The following is a 23,476-nucleotide window of genomic DNA, read 5'->3' as shown; positions in this document are numbered from 1 at the left end:
AGGTGGCAGGGAACAGACCCATGAGCAAAATTAGATCAAGCATTACAGTCAGTCAAGCATCACATTTATATCTGAAAAAAGTACAAAAGGCAAACTAAAAATTAAGAAGAAACCCTTAGCTTTAGTCAGAACCCTGGGCAGATGTCCTTCCAAAGTCTTCTGATTAGGGCAGTGCCCTTTTTGTTGAGGAAAAGGTTAAGTGATCCATTGAAGGCAGCGTTATTAAAATGTCAACAGGAGGTTATAATCAGCATGGAAGGGTTATTAAATAGTTCACAATGCAAGGGTGAGGAAGGCGAAAACGTCAACAGAACCTAAGAAGATAATTCCAGCCTTCCTGTTAAAAACAAATTTGCCATGCTTGTATGGAAAGTACTTACAAATAAACTCGCAGCTAGGATGTGATCTCCAAAATAGCACAGCCTTACAGCTGGCAGAACAGAGGAAGGAATTTCAGTGTTTAAAGAGAGAACGTGAAGCAGCTCAGTATCATACCGTGTCTTTCTTTAATGGCTGCTTCAGAGAGAATGATCTGTTTGTTTTTAGCAGGAGGTTACACAGTTTCAATGTCACCAGCAGAACTCTGGATAGTTTATCATTTCTAAGTTGAAAGGCAGCTGTATCACGGAGGGAAGGGGATTAGCTTCCTGTCAGCTTCCTTTTTGGAAAAAGCAGTGTGTGCACACTGCAAATATTTCCAGCTTGGGTTAAGTATGTTTGAAAATACCTTTTGGTTGGAGTCATATTTTGATGGGCAAAGAGAGTGGGCTTGCTTTCAGTTTTACATGTTTATGGAAGCATTTTAATAAATCTAAAGGGCTTTTTTTTCCTCCTTCCCTTTAAAAAGTACGCACTGTTCAAGCTGGGAGAGTTTGGCCAGGGTTAACCCTCAGCTCTTCAGTCGGTGGAGAACATTCTTTCAGAAATTGCTCTGTCCTTTTTCAAGGGACTACTGAGACAATAGCAGGGCTTTAGGTACATATGAATGAAGGCAAAAAATACAGGGCATGGTGGGAATGTGGAATTTTACTTCTTTGGAGTTTGGATGTACCTTTCCTAAAACAAAAGGTAGGGCAAGTGCTGCAAATGCTTGTATTCGTGCATGTGTGAAGTGTTTACTGAGTCTTTTAAGGGATTAAAAAAATAAAATTTCATTTTTCTATCAATGCTCTGTGTACACAGGATGAGGCAGACAGTAAATACTGCTGTGAAATGTGAAAAGATGGAAGAGTGAAAGTGCAATGTGAGAGTGCCCTCTTGTAAATACAACCCAAATACAAATTACTATTAGTCATCAGTACTTCAGGATACACCTAGGGCTCGGTTTTAAAATGCTTCCTATTGTGTGCAACCTTTTTAATAGAAAAGGTTTTTTTCCTTTCCTTTATTCCTTAGCAATAACAGCATTCATGTGAAGACCAAGTAGTTTCTTTGCCAGATAGGTGCTATTGTGCTTTCTTCACTTGAAACCATGTTGCTTTCATTAGCTAGAAACACTGTCCCTTGGGATGCTTTACTCCAAAACCTGCCAAAAGTATCCCATGGAAGCAGTCTTTCACTAGCAGGGAAATAAATGAGATTTCTCCTGTAAGTACTTTTTCCCAACTTTAGTTTCTAGAAACATTGTAGCTCTCAAGATCCATTAAATCCCAATCTCCATTGAGTAATCTCCACGAAAGTAATCCTTTTATGTCAAACTGTAATACAAGGGTAAGAAATTACTGCTTTAATTTGTTAAAGCAAAGAAAGACATAAATAAGCATCTGTCAGTTCGAATGGAACAACTTGGAAATGAGCAATCTTATAAGAAATTAGAAGTTTTCGTTCATTTTACAGAGTAGTTGCTGAGTGACTTACTCAGAATTTTATTAGTAATTAGTGTATAAAGTTAAACAATGCTTGAAACCTCCAGTGTCCTGCTTGACTCATACTCTAAAGATGTCATGGGCATGACAGATTGAGACTTGCAAAAACTGTGGTGTTAGCCATGAAAGCCACGTTACCTGTAACATCTGCATGTGAACAACAAAAAAGTGATACTAAAGCACAACTGTGCTGTTTGCTGTTGCGAACTTTGGTGTGCTGGACTCACCTGAGGCTTTTGCTGTCTCTCGTTGTGCAGCGTTGAGGGGGAGGCTCCCAGCAGCGAGACCGGCACGTCCCTGGATAGCCCCTCTGCCTACCCGCAGGGCCCTATAACGCACAGCTCCGCCCTGAGCCCCGAGCACTACGAGAACCCCTACGGGCTCTACTCCATCGCGCCGGGCCAGCAGCGAGCCCGCCGGCCCAAGCTCCAGCACTCCACCTCCATCCTGCGCAAACAGGCCGAGGAAGAAGCCATCAAAAGGTCGAGATCGCTTTCGGAGAGCTATGAACTCTCTTCAGACCTACAGGATAAGCAGGTATTTGAGCTCTGTTAGCTCGTTTGTGTCTGTCGGCTGGGAGAAGGCTTTTCTAGCAGCACTTCGGTTGGGACTTATAACTCTGTTATTCTTTGTCCCATACACCTTCCCCACTTCCTGGAGAAAAGTGTTAAAGATACATTAATACTGTTTAAAGTAAAAGCAGTTCTAAGAACTGAGATTTTATGTTCCAGGAGAGTACTAGAATGTAGTCGTGCAAAATATTTTTCTAAGAAAATGAGTCATTTTGAAACCTGGGTGTTTTTGTTGTGACAGAAAGGGAGAAAGAAAGAAGTTCTTGCAACTGATAATCTCTTATATCTGTGAGGTGAATTCATATGTTTTTGTATTTTATGGTGGAATTTGCAAATGACTATTCAGTTCATTATTTGAGGTTTTACTTTCAAAACCCGTATCTATAAAGTATATTAAAGTTGTTATGAGAGTTAAATCTTTTTGTGAGACCTTACCCTTGTCCTGAGCTGCATGGAGTGACGAGGGCTGCGTGTGTTCCCGTGGCAGGTGGAGATGCTAGAACGGAAGTATGGGGGCCGTCTGATCACCAGACATGCTGCGCGCACCATCCAGACCGCCTTCCGCCAGTATCAGATGAACAAGAACTTCGAGCGCCTGCGCAGTTCTATGTCTGAGAATCGCATGTCAAGGCGCATCGTCCTGTCCAATATGAGAATGCAGTTTTCCTTTGAAGGACCTGAGAAAGTCCACAGCTCCTACTTCGAAGGGAAGCAAGTTTCTGTTACAAATGATGGGTCAAAGCTGGGCTCCCTGGTGCCGTCGGAGTGCGATGAGCTCGGGGAGACGGCTACGATGAAGTCCCCGGCAGCATCCACTGATTTCACTGATGCTATAACAGAACTGGAGGATGCTTTTTCCAGGCAGGTGAAATCCCTGGCGGAATCCATCGACGATGCGCTGAACTGCCGCAGTCTGCACTCGGATGAGATCCAGAGTGCGGAGCAAGTCCGGAGCCGGGAAATGGAGAGGGAGAGCTGTGCTCCGAGCAAACCAGCGATCCACAATGTGGATCACAGGAAGCTGGACGAGATGACGGCGTCCTACAGCGATGTCACGTTGTACATCGATGAGGAGGAGTTGTCCCCACCCCTGCCGCTCTCCCAGTCCGTGGACAGACCATCCAGCACGGAGTCGGACTTGAGGCTCCGCTCTGTGAACTCTTCCCAAGAGTACTGGTCCATGACCCACAAAGATGATAAGATAGACACTGATACGAGCTGCAGGAGTACCCCATCACTGGAATGTCAGGAGCAGAGGATGAGGATGGATCACCTCCCTCTGCTCACTATCGAGCCGCCCAGTGACAGCTCCGTGGACTTGAGTGATCGCTCGGAGAGGGGCTCCTTAAAGAGACAGAATGCGTATGACCGAGGCATCACCAGCCAGCAAGGCAGCCCTAAACATATCCCTCACAGCATTCCTGCCAAGATCATCACCCGGGAGGAGCCAGAGGCCAGGCACAGGGCTAGGCCCATAGACAGTCACTTGGCCATCAATGGCACAGCAAACAGGCAAAGCAAATCAGAATCTGATTACTCTGATGGGGACAACGACAGCATCAACAGCACTTCCAACTCCAATGATACAATAAATTGCAGCTCAGAATCCTCTTCTAGAGACAGCCTAAGGGAGCAAACCTTGAGCAAACAAACCTACCACAAAGAGACTCGAAACAGCTGGGATTCCCCTGCCTTCAGTAACGATGTTATCAGGAAACGCCATTATAGGATTGGGCTGAATCTTTTTAACAAGTAAGTACAGCAGTTCCTGCCTTCCTCTCTGTGTCACTGAGAATGAACCAGGAATGTTTTTCTTGTATCAGGTAAGGTAAGACTGCTGGTACTGACCTTTCAGTGAGTAAACAAGGTGCTTGTGGTGACTGCTCATGTTCACGTTTAAGTTGATGTCTTCATAGTTGAACAGCTTCAGGAGAAAAGAAAAAATATAATTATGTGTATGGAAATGGTGGCAAATTATTGAAGATTAATCCAATTCCTTTCTTGGGGAGAAATATGGTGGCTTGATCCTGATCCATTTGTTGGTGTTATGTTATAACAAATTCAGATTTGTTCCTCCCCTGACCATGGAGGTGGTGTAAAACTCGTCATATCATACGCTGTGTGCTGTTTCTAATTCCCATAAGTTTCCTGTTTAACACTGGCAGGGCCTGGAATTTGTTCAGTAGATTTCATTAAAACTTTGATGCTAAAAACCAATGCACTGAATTTTTTTTATACTAAATGAATGTTTATTATTTATCATAAAACTATCACAAAATTTGTATTTCTGCCTATGACTGATAGTTTTCCCTGTGGCTTGAGTGATTTCAGGCCTCCTTTTCAGGTAGCAGTGCTTTGATGTGTTTGGATTGATAGGTTGGTGATTCTCATGTATTTGTTGTAATATCGCAGACAATTAAAGCTTTTTGGTGCCATCACATGAGCTGTGCATTACAGCACCAAGTTTGGGTGTAAACACTTCCAGGTTTAGCTTTTAATCTTTGTGAAAATGCCTTTATGGATGGTTCAAACCAACTGGAATTATGCAAGTTGTAGTATCTCTGCTTGTGAAGTTGAATGAGTAGGAAAATATATCAATTAGCCCTTTTTTAGAAGATGTGAAAATAACATCCTTGGCAGGGCGGGTGGGGAGGAAGGCGTTGGTGCTGTTGGCTGACATTTAAGACTTAGTGTTTGCTTGGGTTTTGCACAGAATTAAGCCTCGAGCAGTCAATGTTCAGTGAGCCTCAGGCTTGATAAGAGTCGTTTGAGTCAGCTGCAGAAGGGTGTAGGGAAAAAGTGAATGGAAAAAGTGCTCAGGCAGCACGCAGGGATGAATGAGAGCATTGGAAGCTGTCAGGTGCTGCTAGTGACACATCAGTAGGAGGCTGAAAGTGAAAAATAAACATCAGGAACAGACAAGAATAGAGACAGTTGTTTGAAAGAGATCTAAGTGACCTTGCTGCATGGACTTGCACAGAGATAAACCCTTTTTATATATTGTTGTGAGGTGATGTGCAGTTCCTCAGCAGTGAGTGCTGCAGGACAGGAGTGTGCAGAACTCCAGGCAGCACCTCTGTGTGGCATCTTTGGCTGTGTGTGATTTTCTTTTCCCCACTGCATTTTATCTCCAGTATTGAAAGGGAACTGAAGATTGTCTTTACTTTCTGCCGAGTCAGTGTGCTTCTATCGATTCCTCAGACAGTCCCCAAATATCCCACACATCCCACATATCTTGGGTTTTGATTGTGGCCCTTCAAGTCCGCAGACTGTGACATTTTCATTAATGTGCAGTGTCAGGTATCGAACCATCGTAGAGTGTGATGGTGCATAAGTCTGTAAATTCTTTTGAAAAGGGAGCTGGAAAACCTTCAAAGCTTTATTCTTTTAAAAGCTCTGGAGTCTCTAGAGAGTGGATCAGGTGGGATTGCAAATTGCATCTTGAGGTGAGCGGTCAGTGCAGTGGTCAGGTCAGTGCAGCAGAGTCACTTCACTGTCTTTTTACCACATTATCTTCATAACACATTTATGACCATAAAATGAGGGAGCAGTGGGAGTGTTGGCAGCAGCTCCTAGGAGGATGTGTGCTCCACCCAGGAGGAAGCACTGAAAGCAGTGGCTTTGAACTTACCTAGCACAAGAAGGCAAGTTTTTTTCCAAATGTCTGCATCTACCAGAGGAAATTTTAGGGATGTCTTTTACAAGGAGTTCAGGTTAATTTCACCGTGTCTTTGAAATCTTCCTTGCAAATTAAGATCCCAACCCTTAATTAACAAATGTCCTTTCTTTGTGGTACGTGAAGTTTGGCTGAAATGCAAAGAATTAAGAACCTTAAAGAAGTGCATGAATTGTAGCAAATACTTCTGCTTTGTTCAGTAGAAGTACTGCAAGGATGAAGTTTTTAAAAGCATGGAAAGTCACTATCATCACCGTTGAAATTTCAGTTTTTAACTTTTCTGGCTTTCCTATTTTAATAACAATTTTCAGAAGCCAAAGTGCTGTTTTCTTATCAGAGGCTCTTTGTTAGGATAGACAGTTATGGGTGGGGTAAAAGTTGAGCACAGCTGGTGGTCTAGTTCACTTAATCACTAATAGATGCAAAACAGCAGTAGCACAAAGATCCCTGGAGAATGGAGAACACAGGACACTGGAGAAAAAGTTATAGGTAATTGAAAATCACTTTCCTAGGAATTCTAGTGGAAGGTTTGGAACAGATGATCTTTAGGGTCCCTCCCAGCCCAAAGCATTCTGTGATTCCATGATTGTCACTTGATCACGGAATTTTTTTCAAACTGTAACTCGGCCTTCAGTTTGGAACCTCAGTGTTGATTAAAGAAGTGTAGTTTTCAAAGATGATTTGTAGAAGGCACTAAGCTAGAAGGTAAAGTATCCCCCAAATGGAATGGTTTCTGCCGAGGAAACTGCAAGCTTCTCTCCATTGCCCTGGCTCTGAATGGCAGCAGTGATTCCCCCTGGCAGTGGGCTGGCAGTGTGTGCTGTTCCCATTCATTCCTTCCCAAAGGAAGGGTTGCAGGTGCGTGCCCAGAGTGCAGCAGCTCCCAGGGAGCCTTGGTCAGGCCAGCTGTGTTGAATTAGGCATTTTCTTCAGTGGAGTTGGAAAGGGATGTGGACTGGGAGAATTGCGCTAGAAACCATTCCCCTCTCCCAGGCAGAAGGAAAACACTACCTAGAAAGGTTTATTTTGCAGGCTGCAAATCCTGCCAATGCAAATCCAGCCTTTGAGACTGGTTTGCTTATAAACAAGGCTTCAAGAGGCCTTTTGACTGCTGCTTTAAAAAGAAAAACAAGGAGAAAAAAATGAAAAAGGGCTGTGATTTCATTCTCGTGTTTGTTTTGACTGCAGGCTGGAAATACCAGGTTTACCAGTTATTGCACCCCATTCTGGTAGGATTTTCAGGTTCCATCCTGCTACTGATGCACTGATGGTTATAAGAGATTAACTAGGACTGAGTTTAACCTCAGCAGTGTGAGGAGACGTGTCCTGCCCCTCAGCAGTGCAGGGCTGGCATTCTGTGCACGTGGAGGGACAAGTGGATTGCCACAGAGCCTTGTGCCACCAGGAGGGTGACAACAGCTCTGGGTCCCTGCCAAGCATTTGTGGCTGCCAGGTGTGTTTGTTGATAACACTGCCTGGGGTTACTGTGTCCCCTGCCCGCGGTGACACACCCGGCAGGGCCATGGCAGGGACAGGGCACTGCCTGCTCAGCACTCCTGGGCACAGGGCACAAACACCTTCTGTGCTAACAAAGCAGTGTCAGCAAAATGGGGACAACATCAGAGTGGTTTGAGAACTTGTTGCAGCTGTGCCCGGTATTATAAAAGATGGGAGATAAAGGCTGGCACTGCTCAGACTCAGTTTTTAATCTAGCAGAGCCTGCAGTCATGTTTAGTAGCTCCTTTGGGATATCAGCTGTTGGAAGGCACTGTAAATTGTTCTCCCATCTGGCAGGGTTCCTGTGGCATTGTGTTTCTTGCCATGGGAGCCAGTCTTGCTGGTGAGGAGAGGCTGCAAAGTGCAGCTCATGGGCTGTTTCACTGCTCTGAGCTTGATGCCAGGGCATGGTTTAGGATTTATATCCTAATCCTACATGTACATCTTGGGGGTACATGAATGTGACACCACTTTACAGTGCTAGAACAGAGGCTGGGCCAGCAATAATTTTACAATAAATTTTCCCAGATGCCTTTCACCCCCCACCTCCCTTCTTTTGTCCTCTTTTCCTCTCTGGAAGGGGCAGATGGAGAACTGTTCCCCACGTGTCCTCAGTGCATTACAACGCTCTGTGCTGAAGAGTTTGCTGTAGCTTCTTTTATAACGGGCCATTATCAAGGTCCCTGCTATTCCAAAGTTCTCCCAAAGGATTTATTGACAGAGATAAAAAGGTTTGAGTATCTGTTTGCAATATGCAATGGTGTATCATGTTAAGCCCTGAAAGCCCTGCTGGCTTCCTTTATTGCACGATGGGGATGATTTTATTCCAAATTTAAAACCCACTGTTGATATGAATTGGATACTAATTTCAGGAGCAGACTTTTCCTAACGTTTCTAGATTCTCTGGAATGTTAATTTAAGAAGTTTTTTATTTTACTAAGCATGTATAAGAGGAATTTGCTGAGTGCTGGTGGGATTATACCAAAGACAATATTACAAATCACAGTTTCCAGGTAAATTCTTGTTGGAAATCCGAGGCACACAATAATACTATTTGTGAGAAGGCACATTTTTCATTTTCCATGAAAGCAGCTTTAACTGTTCAACAGAGGTATAAGGTTTCCATCATTTACATGTAGGTAGAGACTGAAGGTAATTTGGATCCCTATGAACTGTTACACTCAGAAAGTGCTGCAAGCTTGGTCTCTATTTGAAATCCTTAAAAGTTGCCAAATGTTACTTATTTTGTTTTTTAAAAATAGTTTGGCAAGTAGTCATTAATTTAACTTTTGTAATAAATTCACTAATCTGGTGTTCTCAATTCATACCCATCATACTCATAATGAATTTCAGTTAGGATGCTGAACATACTTTCTGTATTGCTTAGAGTCAGTCTCATGACATCCATTCAGCATTCTCATATCTGGTCTCAAAACATGTGCTTTTGGACTGTCCTCCTTTCAGTTTGAATTTGAAAGCTTATTGGAAACATTTCTAATGATTTTAAACTTTGTAAATGCAGATTGAGTGGGAGGGAGAAGGTGTAAATCAAACTGAGTTCGTTCTCTTTACCTTTGAACTAATTCTTTAATTTTGCCAGCTGATCCCTGATATCTTCAATGATTTTTTTGAATGGTTTGATAGAGAGAGGAGGGGGGAGAGAAGAGGCTTGGCCAGCATTTCACAACAGAGCCATTTGCTGTCCTCGTGTATGTGCTGAGGGGGACTTCATGGTTGTTGCAACATCTGGACTGCAGATTATTCAGGCACAGACGGTTCCAACAAAAATTAAAATCAAAGCACTCCATGTAACTTGTCCTTTAACATACCGAGGAGTTAGTAAGAGCAGAAGAATGTTCTTAGCATGACTCTCATTATTTCTAAAAACATTTAGCCCTAAGTGAGAACACCCAAAGAAAAAAAAGCTTTGTGTGTTTTGCTTTGTTCTGTGCGTGTTTTATCTTTTCTCCCGGAGGAGCCATTTTTCCTTCTTTTTTTTTCCAAAACAAGTGCTTTGATTAGCATAAATTATATCCTGCTCGTAGAAACCAGCTGAAATGTATAACCAATAGTAAATTGAAGCGCCGGGTTCAAATATGGGCACGGGGATTCCTTTTATTGCCATTAAAAGGCGACATAAACTTTCCCAAATGTTGGAAGCAAACGAGGCTGTGGCGAGGCTTTGCTGGAAGCAGCAATAGCCGAGTGTGAGTGTCCCTGGATCCCTGCAAGAGCCATTACCTCATCGCTGCCTCCAGCTCCGCTTAAACATTCCGGGCACACTCCTGCTCCGTGCCAGGAATGGAGCTGGGCTCTGGCAGTGCCTGCTGTGCCTCCTGGTGGGAAAGGATCCCGTGAATGGAGGAATTGCACCGCCTGAGGGGCTCCCAGACAGCGGCTGGTGGGGCTCTGGGTGCCAGGATTTAAATTCCTTCTCCTGTCCGAAAATCTCCAGCGGTCAGATTGTAAGGGTGACAAATGTGACCAGCTGCCTTTGCAGGAATCCAGGGGACACTTGGAATAGAGACTTGGGAAGGCTGTGTAGGAAAGAGTTAAGGAAAAGAGAAGGGTCCATCAGCTCCTTTTTCTTGTGTAACGATTCCCATCTACCCACTGGATTGGGGTTTTGTGGGTCGCAAATGGCAAATCAGGAGATCTTTAAACTGAAGATGTCCCTTTGACACAGAAAGTGTCCCTTTCAAAAGGAATGTGACTGTCAGTTTCCCGTTTGCACTCAGCAGAGTTGCAGAACTTGAAGCTGAAGTGCTTCTGTTTGGTGTAACTGCGGTGAGGGTGTGGAAAGAGGATTTAGGGCAGGGACACAAGAAGACAAAGACAGGGATGGTTCCTTGATTTAAAGGACACAGTCATCTTAAAGTGTCATTCCTGACAACAGTTGTGTAAACATGAGGGCAATACTCAGCCCTGGCACAGAGCTCTGAGAGAGGCAGCCAGTTTTCCGTATGTTTTGCCCCAAAGCGGAGAGTGTTTTGCTCTGCTGGCAGCCACAAACTCCTTTCCCTGCTCTGTGAGAAGTGCAGAGATGCAGTGGGGTCAGAGGAGGTGAGAACAACCTCACAGAGTGTTTTGGTCCGTTAATTTAACTAAAATATTTCCTTTTTATTGCCTTCTTTCTTGTGAGGAAGGAAGGAATGGGGGGGAGGAAAAAAAGCAGGCTGCCCACTGCCAAGGGAGGGAATAATGAGGAGGTAGGAAATGCTCTGGCAGGATGACTCAGGGCTGTTTTCACTAGCAAGGACATGTCCAGCCACTGCATTGCAAGTGCCTTGGGGTGTGCCTCGTGTGCCTCCTCACTGTGCTGACTGCTCTGTTCCTCAAGGATGATGCTTCTCACACAGGAAAATCCTTCTTCAGAAATAGCCTTAAACTCTATTTCCCCTCCTTCATTAGAATAAGCCAGACTTTCTGCTCGGGGCCTTCAGGTGCCTTTTATACACTTTTTACCCTTTTATACACTTTTGACCTTTTTATAATCAGCTTCAATTCAGGCAATACTTTTCAGACCAGCCTAAACATTCAGTAGCAGTAGTCAATGTTTAATGTATTTTGTAATTTCCTAGCACCTTGTTAGGAAATGATGCCATAAGAAACTGGTTGGTCAGGCAGAAAGTAGTGGTAGAACCACGTGGGTCAGTTACCCAATTTATGAAAATACACATCTACAGAGTTTCCTCTCTTTATTTTGCTCCCCCACCAAACAGAACTGGGCACTGAGATCACTTCCTGGTGAGTTCTTTCCTTAGTGGCATGAGCAGAAATTAACTTTTTTTGTGAACAGAGGTTACTCCAGGTAATTTGATGTGGTTGCAAGTGTGTCCTGATCTTCCCATCTGTGGTGGGAAGTCTTGAATGAACCTTAGAGAATTAATATCATAATGTGGGAGAAATCATCCCCACTGCGGGCAAACTGTAATGCTCCTGCCCACATCATGGGAATATCTCCCTGTTTCCATGAGATGCAGAGAAGCTGGGAGAAATGTGCTGTTCCTTGGCTTATTTTCCCAGCCCAGGGATTTTTTCTTGTAATTACCAGAAGATGCAATTTACACCCAGTTTTTCTTTCTGTTCATTAAACAGTTGTGCAATTGAGAAAAGCACAGCTCAGGCTTCCCACTCAGTTTCTCTCATTTTCCAGCTCTCAATCCCCATTTGCCTTGCTGTGGAGTGAACTCTGACAAGTTGTTTTGACACTAGTTTTGGTAGTATTTCAGGGATACTGTTTTTTTCCTTCTTAGCCAGAAGGTTTAAAATAGACATAGGGATTCTCTTGGCTTCACTGCAGCAGCAGTGGGCTCTTCAGCAAAAACAAAGGAGGAGATACAACCACAGAAACAAACCTGAGCTGTGTGCCAGACTAAGGAGAATGTTCAACTAGCTTGTTATTGCCAGCTTGGTTATTTAAAAATATTTAACTTCTTAAATGACTCTAAGAAAAGTCTTAGATTCTTGCTTTTAAAAAAGCCATCCCTGTTTTTTCACGTTGAAGTAATGCTTATTTTTGTGAGAACTGTAAATATTTTCAAAATGAGATCACTGGTATCAAAGGAGATTTTTTTTTCACAGAGGGCTGGCATCATGGTTGCATTAAACTCTCCACCCCTAACATGAAAAGATTTCTTTGGCAGCTGCATGTTTGTGAAGTGTTCCTGGTGCAGTGTGTTTCTAACAGCCTCTAAGAAATGTTTGTACTTCTGGTTTGCTTGTTTCTAGATTCTCTCATTTCCCTGTAGCAGAGGCAGGGAACCAAAAAGCATAGGTGTGCCTTCAGAAATCCTCGAGTTCCAGAAGTTTCACCAAGCTTCTCACTGTCAGTCAGGCTGGCTTTGCCCCCTTGCCTCAGTCAGCTGTCAGAGCAGTGTGTTTGTGGTTATCTACACTGGGAACAAATCCCTGGTTTAATTCAGATGATACTGCTGGCATTGCTGGGTATTGGAAATCTCCCGTGCTCGTTTGTTAATTAATGCTCTCATTTTACAGCTCTCTTATTGCCTGAGCTCTAAAAGGAAATACAAAGATTTAACGTGGTTTGGGGTGTTTGTAAGCTTTACATGTTTGGCAAGTCAGGGATGGGCAAGGCTTTCTGTGCCTCTGTGCTGTGGTTTTGTGGCGGGTTTCTTTTCGAGGTGGTGCTTGTTATTCAGTCTCTCCTCTTGGCCACTGTGGACACCGGCACTTTATCCACACTGTGGCTTGGATACTACAAATGATGGTGCAGCTCTGGGGAGACCTTGACTGGATTCAAAAAATAATAATAAAAACCAAGCCAAACCAAGCCAAGTCTAACCACCAAACCACTCCTGTCCCGTCCCCGTCCCCCCCACCCCCCAAAAAAAAATCCCACCCAACCCCAAAAAACAAAACACAAAACAAAAAACCCCAAACACCAAAAATAACCCAAATAATAAATAAAAACCCACACACAAACCAGCAAAACACCTTTTTTTCCTAGTTCACTTTGTCAGGAAGTCCCAAAGCAGCAACAGGAACGGGAGAAGAGACTGCTGCCAGTGCTGGCTCTGCCACTGGGGCGCTCGCCCAGCTGAGCACTGGGGTTTGCTGGGTTTCTCTTGCACCAGCACTGGCTGCACCAGTGAGCCCAGGAGATAACAGGCCATGCTAAGCCTGTGCTGATCCCTCTTACCCTCCAGAATCCAACTAAAAGCTTTTCCTCTACCAAATTCACTTTTCGGAATCACTGCAGTGTGTTTGCAAACACAGTATTTCCTAAAAGTTTCATAATAACAGTTTGGATGTGTTTGGGAAATCAGTCAGCTTTTACCCTTCCCCTGTTCAAAGGAGGAGCTGTCTCTGATTGGCTTTCCTGCCTTCCCAAACTCTGGCAGGTCTTGAGCACTTCTGGATATGGCCAGTACTCTCTAAAAAATGAGCTTATTAAAATATACTGGCTTGATCTGTGATTTTGAAGTTTTCATTAATCCCTCCATCATTTTTTTCCCTTAGAAGTCACTTTAAACGACCCTAAATGTCTTGTTATTAATCACTTTCTGGCAAGATGCTTAGTCCTTTAATCAACCTCTGAGAATCTCATGTAAATAATTTTGCACATCTTTTGGTGTTGATTTTTTCTTCTTTCAGTAGATACTTGTGATTCTTTTTGCTTTGGTTGTTTTGTTTTAGGTTGTTTTGTTGGGTTTTTTGAGACAGAAGACATTTTTAAGCTTTATTTTGGAAGCAACCTTGTAAATATCAAAAGTTCTCTGAATAAGTACCTCATCAGCTATGCAAGGTGCTAACGTTAGAGGGTTTATTTTGATATTAGTTAATGTATTCAAATCTGAAAATAACTGCTCTGCTTCTGCTGCTTCCTCCATTGCTATTTATAGCCTTCTCATCTTGCCTGTTATTGGTCTGTGTAATTAACAAGCCATCAGTGGGAATTTTCCTAATCACAAAAGACTCTTAGTTGTAAGTACAAAATGGTCTGTGCCCAACTCTGAGCAGACAGAAAGGAGGATAACGTATCCAGGTGTCCTCTCCCACGTTAATCCATGACCCTTGCATGTCCCACTCCCTTCTGCATCCCGTCAGACACTTAGAAAACGTTTGGCTTTAGTGAAAAGGAATGTTTGTTCTGTTTGAAACAGCTGCGTTTGCCAGCAAAGAATCCCTGGCTGCTGGTGTTCTTCCAACCTGCCCTCCTCAAAGCCTGGCAGACACCTGGTGTAAAAAAACACCTTGGGAAGGAGCAAATGAGTTTCTGGTGGATTGCTGGAGGTCAGCACCACAACCTCCACGTCCTCTTGGTGCATTTAGGGAGCAATTCCTTCAGACTTGGTGGTATTTGAAATTTCTGATGTTGGGGGTGACTTATATTTCCATTACCCTGTTTAGTTCTTCAATTTCTCTGGCTTTAAACAGAGGGAAAGTGCTGCTTATGTTAAAGGCAGAAAGGGAGGGCTCCCTTGTGTACATTTTTCTCTGAACCTATTGTTAGCTTCACTTTTGAAGTAAAATTTCCTTGGAAATACAGCACTTCAGAACACTCTGTAAGAGTCATTTTCTGGTAAGTACTTTTCCTGGTGAATAAGATAATGTCCCACCTGGTGGGAGGTGGGAAGGAGCTTAAACCCAATAAACCCCTGAGCCTCCCTCGCTTACCAGGTGATTGATCAAACAGGGAAAGAGCAGCCTTCATTCTTACAGCTCAGGGGGTTCAGGTGTTATTTTCATATTATTGCTGCCAGGTTACAACTTTTGTAACAAACTGACTGCTTTGCAATAATCCTACACTGCCTTCAAATAATCCTAGCCTGCAAAACTCCCTGATATTTCACTCTAGTGTGAGGGGAGTATTGATGGGAAAAGAGTTCTTGGCTTCCAATGTTTTGCTAAATGGATTTTTAACTCTGTTTTGGACATTCTCCTCACCTGGCTTGAAGGGTATTTGAATCAAGTGACTTAATATTACCAAACCAGAGGCAAAGCTTCTTATGTGAAAAAGCAGATCCTGACTTATGCAAAGTTATACAACCACAGAGAGGCTGATGAAAAATAAGTTATTTCATCTTTGTGATGATTTTAAATGTTCAGGCTTATGCAGGTGGCAGGAATTCAAGTTGTTTTTTAGTACAGTAAGTAATGGTCCAGCATTTTCTATATGTCAGGTAAAGGTGATCTTTGCATTAAGCTGTGATTTTTTTGAGTGTTGTTTTCTGCTGTGACAGTCACTGGAGAGGAGCTCTCCTGGGTTTGTATCACTCTGAATTTACTGGACAAACCTAGCTCACCAACAAGGGGGATGGAGAAGACTATTCCTGGTTTTGTTGGATACTGTGAATTTATATTTAGAAAGATTAAGGATTCTGAAATACAGTTTAAAAGCATATGAACATAGCAATTACATTACTTACAAAAAAGGGTACTTCTTAGTATGCAGGAGATTAATTTTAGAAGATGACCGTGTGTGTAATCTTATTTCAGATGAAAAGAGCCACAAAGCCTGATGCAAGAAATTGAGATTTGAGAACTCCCTTTTGATTAAATTATATATATTTCTCTGATCTGTCTAATTCTTAATAGGGTATTAAGTATATAATAATGGAATGTAAAAGAGTAGGAGAACTGAATGATGATGCATTTAGCAATGTTATTTGCAATTAAAACCCTGGGGAAGGGTTATGGTTGTGTGATCAACCTTGTATAAAAATAGTAGGGTCACCTTGTCCTCTCAGATTGATTTTGCTTGCCTTAAAGGAAATATCTTTTAGGTCATGCAGCAAGCTGCAAATCACCCACTCTTACAGGTGGACATTATATCATAATTCCTTACAAAGCAAAGCTGGTGATGGAATTACTGGTTCTGTAAAGATTCCCCTTTAATATTTTTAAAAGGAATTACAGTTTTCTGCTGTGTTGCACTGCTGGATGATGCAGTGCACAGTGTGTGTTGTAAGGGGGATTTTGCAGCACTTGAAAATAGAAGCAGCATTTGTCTTTATAAGCAGTATCTTTTATTGCCAGCTCTGTCCCAACCCTCCTCCCCAGCACACACTTCTTAAGAAGTTAAAATGAGTGGCTTTGGTTTGCTTTGTTTTGAGATGTGAAGGTGGTTACAGCTAAACCTGGAGCTGTATAAAGAGATGTAAAATACTGCAGAAACTCGGACGGTGCTTGGCTGGGGGAGGGAAACTGGGGGCAGTGGGTGTGTTAAAGGACAAGGAGCTAAAAATCTCAATTAGATGGGAGCTGCACCATTTTTAATTGCTTCTTTTTGCTTGACTGACTGTAGCTTTCCCCCTTACGTTTTGCACTCTCAGCTTGCAAGTGACACCACTTCAGATGTTTTTATTCATTAAGTTTAACTTCTGACAGCAGAGTGGGGAGGAGATCAGGGGAGCTCTTTGTTTCTTGTTTTTCAGCAGCAGCTTTTCAGTGCAGTTTCTGGAAGGTGCCTCTCTCCCAGCAACAGGAGCTTTTAGTAGCTGGTGTTGGGCTTTGTTTCGTTGGCAAGGGAGGCTGTTTGCATCCAGAGCTTCTCCTTGGGAGGGTTCTGGAGCAGGGGAATGTGTAATAACAGCCAAAGATGTGTCTCAAAGCTGTCAGCTCTTAGCAGTGAGCAATGTATGCAACTACATTTATCCTGAAACGACACGGGCCCGTACTGCTGGGACATTGGTTAAAAATGATTGATTACATTGACCATAATTGGCAGAACTGTTGTGGAATTTTAATCAGATGTGGTCAGGTGGAATGGAAGGAAATTCATACTTTTGCATTGTCATTTCTCCTCAGAAAACCTGAAAAAGGAGTCCAGTACCTCATTGAGCGAGGGTTTGTGCCGGACACTCCTGTTGGGGTTGCCCACTTCCTGCTGCAGAGGAAAGGGCTCAGCAGGCAGATGATCGGAGAATTCCTGGGAAATCGGCAAAAGCAGTTCAACAGGGATGTGTTAGAGTGAGTATTGTGTGGGGAAGAGGCGAGAGGGCTTTCATACTCAGACTAAATGCTTCATCAAGCTCCAGGTATTAATGATCTCTGGGTCTTGCTCTGGAGGAGGAGGAGACCACACTCCAGAGGTTGTGAAAAGATGCACATGAGCAAATACTTATTTCTTTGCTTTCTGGTTGAGTTACTGGTTTTGTTCTCGATGCAGCAAAACACTTACAAGGATTTACATTGCCTGTGGTCATGTACATTTACTGTAAATTCATGTTTTAATTTCATTGGCCTGAGACTATGTTATTTCAAAGGGTTTTTTCTTTCCTCAGACTCTCTGATAATTTACTGAATGAAACAAAATAATACTGTATGCAACATAAGGCTTAACCAGTAACAGAACCTGAAAATAATTATTACAGCCAAATGGCTCCAATGTTGGATAAACAAGGATTTCTGTGTGTGCAGGCACATGCTGACAAGGTCTATACAAACTCTGATTTTCCAAAAGATAAGATAAACAGAAATTGTTTTAAAACCCAAAGAAATCCAAAGCACAAAATTTCAATTCTAGCAGCTTGGTCATAAATATCTAAACCTTATGTACAGAGTAGACCAAAAGAGAAATTGCTTCATTTTAAGAAGGTGTTAATTTAAAACACTTCTTCTTTGGGACTTTTTTTTGGTACTATCTGGCATACTGGCCTGTAAACATTAATACATCTTAGTCCAGTTTTTTTCAATATATTGTATAAAATTTTAGTTAGCTGTTTAACAAAACTGCTGAGAATGAAAGCAAAAACCATTACTTTTTTTCCCATTAAGAAAGCCTAGGAAAAAATCTCACCAGCAGTTTTTAAAATAACTGTTTTATTTAATGATATCATGAAAGCTGTAGTGAAATCTGCTTTGGGCTAGAGGTGCAGCCTTTCCTGAGGACTGAGCACCCAGCAGAGAGCAGTGGCAGCACCTCTGCTGCAAGGCTGCAGCCAGGCTGGCACTGCAGAGCCCTGGAACCCGGCTGGGTGCAGTCCCTGCTCAGCCTGAGTCGCTGGCAGCACTCACAGTGAGCATCTGGCTTTGCAGTCTTCACTCAGACCAGGGCAAGGCTTCCCAAAGAATGGGGATTTTTACTTATTTTTTGAAGAAAACAGCACAGATTCAGGATGAGATGAATTATGATCTCAGATGGTCTTTAAGGTCCCTTCCAACCCAAACCACTCTGTGATTCCGTGATGCATTTTGTGATCCTGACAAATAATTTGCCCTCCCCATCTCAAACAGACAGAAGCAGAGTTGTGTCTCTGCTAAAGCAGGTGCTGTATCTGTGATGAGTTGAATTGGTCAGAACAAGGTCACAATCACCTACCTACAACCCCCTAGCAATCCTTTGATTGAAATTAACTTGTCCTTAACTAAGGTGTTCCAGCTACACTTTGGGGTGAGGAGCACCCTGCGGGCAGTGCAGTTCTCTTGTAGTGCTCTGAACCTTGCCTGCCTATGGGAACAAGGTATTTTTCTTTAAAAAACAACAGTAGGATAGTATTTCATCTTAAATATCACATTTATACATTTATAGATTGGAGGGAGATTTTACCAAACTGATAGAAACCCTAGAAAGATTTTTTCAACAACAGAAGATCCTTTTTGTGTTACAAAATTTACTTTCAAATTACTTGCTTTGATTTGTGATCAGGTTTCCTAGGTCCTGCAAATTGGGGTGTTTTAACTGCTTGAAATCTTTTCACTGGAGCTTAGAAAATATTCATGCACACAGCCTAAATTTGGGACCAAGAGCTGCATTCTGGGCCAGCTGTAGCTGCTGCCTGGTGATGGTTAACAACACCGCCCATGGTGGTAAACCTGCTGTCTCCATAGCTCATATAAATGTTGTTTAATTCCCCTCCCCACCCTGTTGTTGGCCAGCATGTTCCTAGGGGTCCTTAATTGTGCTAATTACTTCATTTTGACTCCAGCTTGTCTGCACATGTGCTTTGCACCTTGGAATGAGAAAAGGACTTTTGGAAGTGTAACAGAACTTGCAATAATGGGAAGCCTGTGAGCATTATTGCAGAACTGATAATAAAGTTTATGTGAGGATTGGAAAGGGTGTGAGAAAAGCCAGGCTCTTTGTTTCATTGTGCTTTTGCATAAAAGGAAAAATACTAAAAGCAAGAGGAATAAATTACTTGCTGTTAATCTACATTAGCTACAGTGTTACTGGAAGAAAAATATGAGCTACTGCAATTTGTCCTTGTATATCTATACATTTAAGAAAAAGCTCTTAAAAGTAGTGGTGGATAGTGCTTTCTGTGGTTTCTGCATTACAGTGCTGTTACTTGCAGTGATTCATGTCTGGTTATTTCAAAAACTAAAAGCTAAGCTTAAGGGAAATTTATAAGCCGCTGATTTTAAAGCAGTCTTTAAACAAAGTATTAGAATGACATAGTTCGTGCTGCTGATTATATTAAAATGGTTCCCTTTTGTTTTTTGTCAGCACTGTATTTTCAGAGCAAGAAAGTAATTATTTCTCCATAAATATTAACTGAAAGTCATGGCAAATGACGGGGAGATGAGAATTACAGTAATAATAAGGGAGTATCCAAACAAACAAGGTTATTTTTTTTCTCTGCATTTAAGAACGTTCCTAGACACAGAGCCATTTGGTACAGATTATTGTGCCTGCTGCAGGCTGTCTGAGATATGGTATTTTGAGCAGTATGAACTATTTATTATTGTTGGAGTCATTGTGATAGTTGATTGGCCTGGAAGCACAGAACCAATAATTATTCATGGCAGTGGTACATCACTTACAGTGGTCAGCCATTTGTCATTCCAGCAGCTCTTCTGTTCAAAAAACACAAGGCTCTGCTTACATGTGCACATTCTCATTGATCTGTTATTTTCAACCTTCCTCACAGCTTACCTGCAATTACTGCAATTGCTGCTGAAAGTTTGAAAAACAATTCCATGAATCTTTGTCAGATGGAAAATCAAAAGGTTTTCTCTGTTTCAAAATCTTACCTTTGGTACTGAGTTGTTAGAAATGGAGAGACACGATGTGAATCTGTTTTTGTCCTAGCTGTGTGGTGGATGAGATGGACTTCTCCACAATGGAGCTGGATGAAGCACTCAGGAAATTTCAGGCCCATATCCGTGTCCAAGGAGAAGCCCAGAAAGTGGAGAGGCTCATTGAAGCTTTTAGGTATGATGTGAAATAAATCCCTCAGTCACCAGAAACCTGCTGCTTTACAGTCAGACTGCAGAACTGGGGAACTTGGGCATAGCCAAGTTACTTTCCTGATTACTTTCAGTGTCCTCACGGGCTACAAACACTTTCAAGTATGTCTGGTTTGGGGGGGTTGCTAAGTATGGAATAGGAGGTTTCATTTGCTGGTGGTGTTGATGTGTGGTATTTGTGTTAATGTAAAGAGTTTTCTCAAAAGTTCTTTCTGGCATCAGTTGAAAAGATACTCAAGGATTTTTGAACAGCTCTAACAATGTATTTGGATTTAGTACTTTATATGAGTGGAACTATAAGACCATGCACTTTTTAGGGTATGTATACTCCTAACTTTTCATTAAACACTTCAACAACAGTGGAAGAAAGAGGAGTAACTTACCAGTACTGACACAGCTGTGTGCAGGGCAGGATAAGATGGAAATCACCACATGGCAGTAAGCCAGAATCAATGCTCTATTCTTACCTGGTGTCGGGGTATTGTCACTGAAAAATATGGGATACAGAAGTTATTGTAGTAAGTGAAGTTACAGTGGAAGTAGAAACAAACTCCTTGCACGCTCAGGGATTGCCTTATGAAAACATGAGGATGGAAAGGTAAATATGTGTCTGGAAAGGGACTAGTAGCTTGCTGGGGCTGTGGAGCACAGCAGTTGGGTTATTTGGTGAATTTGAGCAGTGCCTCCCAGCCCTGACAGCCTCCCCTGGTGTTCCCAGCCAGCGTTACTGCATCTGCAACCCGGGCGTGGTGCGGCAGTTCCGCAACCCCGACACCATCTTCATCCTGGCCTTCGCCATCATCCTGCTCAACACCGACATGTACAGCCCCAACGTCAAACCCGAGCGCAAGATGAAGCTGGAGGACTTCATCAAGAACCTCAGGGGTAAGAAACCCTAAGGACAAAGCTCCTAAAAGCTTTTCCCTCTTAACTGTCCTTGGAGGGACACTCTGTGTCTTCTGGGAGCAACTTCATGCTGCTTGCACCTGACTGCCATTTGGACAGACTTGAGTGATTTCTGTAACAGCAAAACCAGAAATAATTTGGTCATATTTTGTCATTTTTATCTTGTCTTTCTTGAGTGGGTGAGTGTATTGTCAGGACCTTTCATTTTAGGACCGGTAAAACCAAAATACTTGTGGTGTTCTGGAGTTTCAGATCTTGGAAATGAAACTCCTGTTTGGTGATTTTATTCCCTGAGATTGGTATAAGGCAGCAATGAACGACCTGTGCTTAGCAGATGTTTCAGCTTAGCAAAGTTTAAGTCAGTGCTGAGATTTTATTGTAAAATCCACAAATACTCCAAAAGGCCTGATATGCATCTCTTGGCATAATGCTGCAGTTACATTTGTGGAGTTAGACACAGAACATTCTCTCTGAGCTCCAGCGTGCATGCCAGCAGTCCTTGTTACTGCAGGCATTTTGTAACAGGCTACCCTGCTGCAGCTCTAAATCTCTGCATCACAGAGGGTGGGCTGTGGGAGGCTTGGCCATGTGGGACAGAGCAGACGTGGTTTTGATTGCTTCTGTCTGCAAACCAACTGTATTTTATCACTGTGTTTTTTATGGGAGCAGTTGTTCCACTGGGTGACAAAATATTCTACCTTTGCTTCTGAATGGGAGATAAGAGTTTATTGCTTTAAAAACTTGTTTAGAAAAGAGACATGCATCTCCCTGTCCCCAGAAAATCCAACTTTCAGTCACTTACTGAAATTGGACTCCTTCCACCGCTATTAAAAATTCAGGATCAAGCATTCAAGACAGGGTGGCATTTGTTAGATAGAATGCCATGCCAATGATAATCACTCAGTGCTAAACAATAATATTGGATCTGGGCTATTTTCTTGATTTGTTTTTCCAGGGTAAATTAGTTCTTTTTGAAATCTTGTAGGAAATATTGGTTAAATTAATTTTACTGGGTTTTCATAAGGTTCTCACATAGGAAATTATTTCATGAACAGCATTGAGTCATATTGAGACAGAGGCAAAATGAAATGGTTCTTCTGCTTCCTCCCAGTGGTGTATTCCTACGACAATGCCATATGGAGGTTTTATTGTCTAAAAAGGAATTTAACTCACTGTAGCTTTAATACCAAACAGAGGAAATGTGAAAGAAACAAAAATCATATAGGAAATCAGCCTTTTTATGTCCTAGTTTTAGATTGGACTTTTAAAACAAAACAACCCCAAACCTGTGTGATTTCCATGAGTGTCTTGGTGTATGGGCAGCGACCTTCTGGACCAAAATCAGTGCTTAAATCATGTTCACACCACTTCTTCTGCCTGGGTGAGGCGGCACAGGGACACACAGGAGGTGCTGGCTGGCATCTGGGAAAAACCAGCACAAACATCTGCAGCCAGGCAACACTGGGAGTGCAGGAAAACAGAGATTGCCCAGGGTTTTATCCTCCAGTGGTGTTTGTCAGAGCCTTGCTAACAGAAGCTTGGCCCTGCAGGGGTGGACGACGGCGAGGACATCCCGCGGGAGATGCTGATCGGGATCTACGAGCGCATCCGCAAGCGGGAGCTGAAGACCAACGAGGACCACGTGTCCCAGGTGCAGAAGGTGGAGAAGCTCATCGTGGGCAAGAAACCGGTGAGTCCCCTCTGCTCTGCCCTGGGCCACTGGCAGGACAGAGCAACTGAGCTGTGCTGCTCACCAGTACAGACTGGTCTGTAAATGGCAAAGGGCAGAAACCGTCCAAATAATTCCCTGCAAGGTTGACTTAAATTCTGGAGTATCCATGCAGATGAATTTTGTTGTTGCAGTCATGGGTGATGATGTTAGGAGTCTTAAAATTCTTTATGTGAAGCTTTACAATTCTGAAATTACACTGAAATAAATGCATTTTAGGCAGTTCTCTTGTTGATTTCTAAAGAATGAAAGTGCTTTGTTAATGTGATGTTATAGAGAACCGTATTTCGAAACTCGTGCTGTCAGTTAGGGCTCCGTAATTTACAAGAGTAACAGAGAACTTCTGTTCACATCAGCATCTTTGTCACCTCCACTGCTGCCTTCATGACCTGGGATTTGTCAGGGGTCATTTTATCTCAGGACATATCTGGAAATCAGATCCCAGGGATTCTGGTGCTGGGTTTGAGCATGCAAACATAGGATTGTTGTGGGACAAGTCCTCAAATATTTTGCTGTATAAATAAATCTTCAAAGCATCTTTGGAAAAGGAGAGAGAAAAGAAAGACCACAGCAT

At 42.6% G+C, this 23,476-nt stretch overlaps 1 protein-coding gene across 16 annotated transcripts in view; it reads left to right on the top strand.

The window, feature by feature from the left end:
* The window catches only part of IQSEC1 (IQ motif and Sec7 domain ArfGEF 1), a 282,288-nt gene that overhangs the window by 238,168 nt on the left and 20,644 nt on the right, over window positions 1-23,476 (top strand). For all 16 annotated transcript variants that reach the window (XM_048315512.1, XM_048315510.1, XM_048315517.1 and 13 more), the window contains 6 exons: window positions 2,123-2,402; window positions 2,925-4,189; window positions 16,884-17,045; window positions 20,110-20,232; window positions 20,986-21,152; window positions 22,724-22,863. In XM_048315512.1, the coding sequence (XP_048171469.1) occupies window positions 2,123-2,402; window positions 2,925-4,189; window positions 16,884-17,045; window positions 20,110-20,232; window positions 20,986-21,152; window positions 22,724-22,863 (2,137 nt within the window). The remainder of the gene's footprint in view (window positions 1-2,122; window positions 2,403-2,924; window positions 4,190-16,883; window positions 17,046-20,109; window positions 20,233-20,985; window positions 21,153-22,723; window positions 22,864-23,476) is intronic.

This window comes from Corvus hawaiiensis, chromosome 11, assembly GCF_020740725.1.
Source record: "Corvus hawaiiensis isolate bCorHaw1 chromosome 11, bCorHaw1.pri.cur, whole genome shotgun sequence".
NCBI classification, from domain to species: Eukaryota; Metazoa; Chordata; class Aves; order Passeriformes; family Corvidae; genus Corvus; species Corvus hawaiiensis.
Note: the sequence above shows the minus strand (reverse complement) of the source record. Positions and strands in the feature narration are given on the sequence as shown.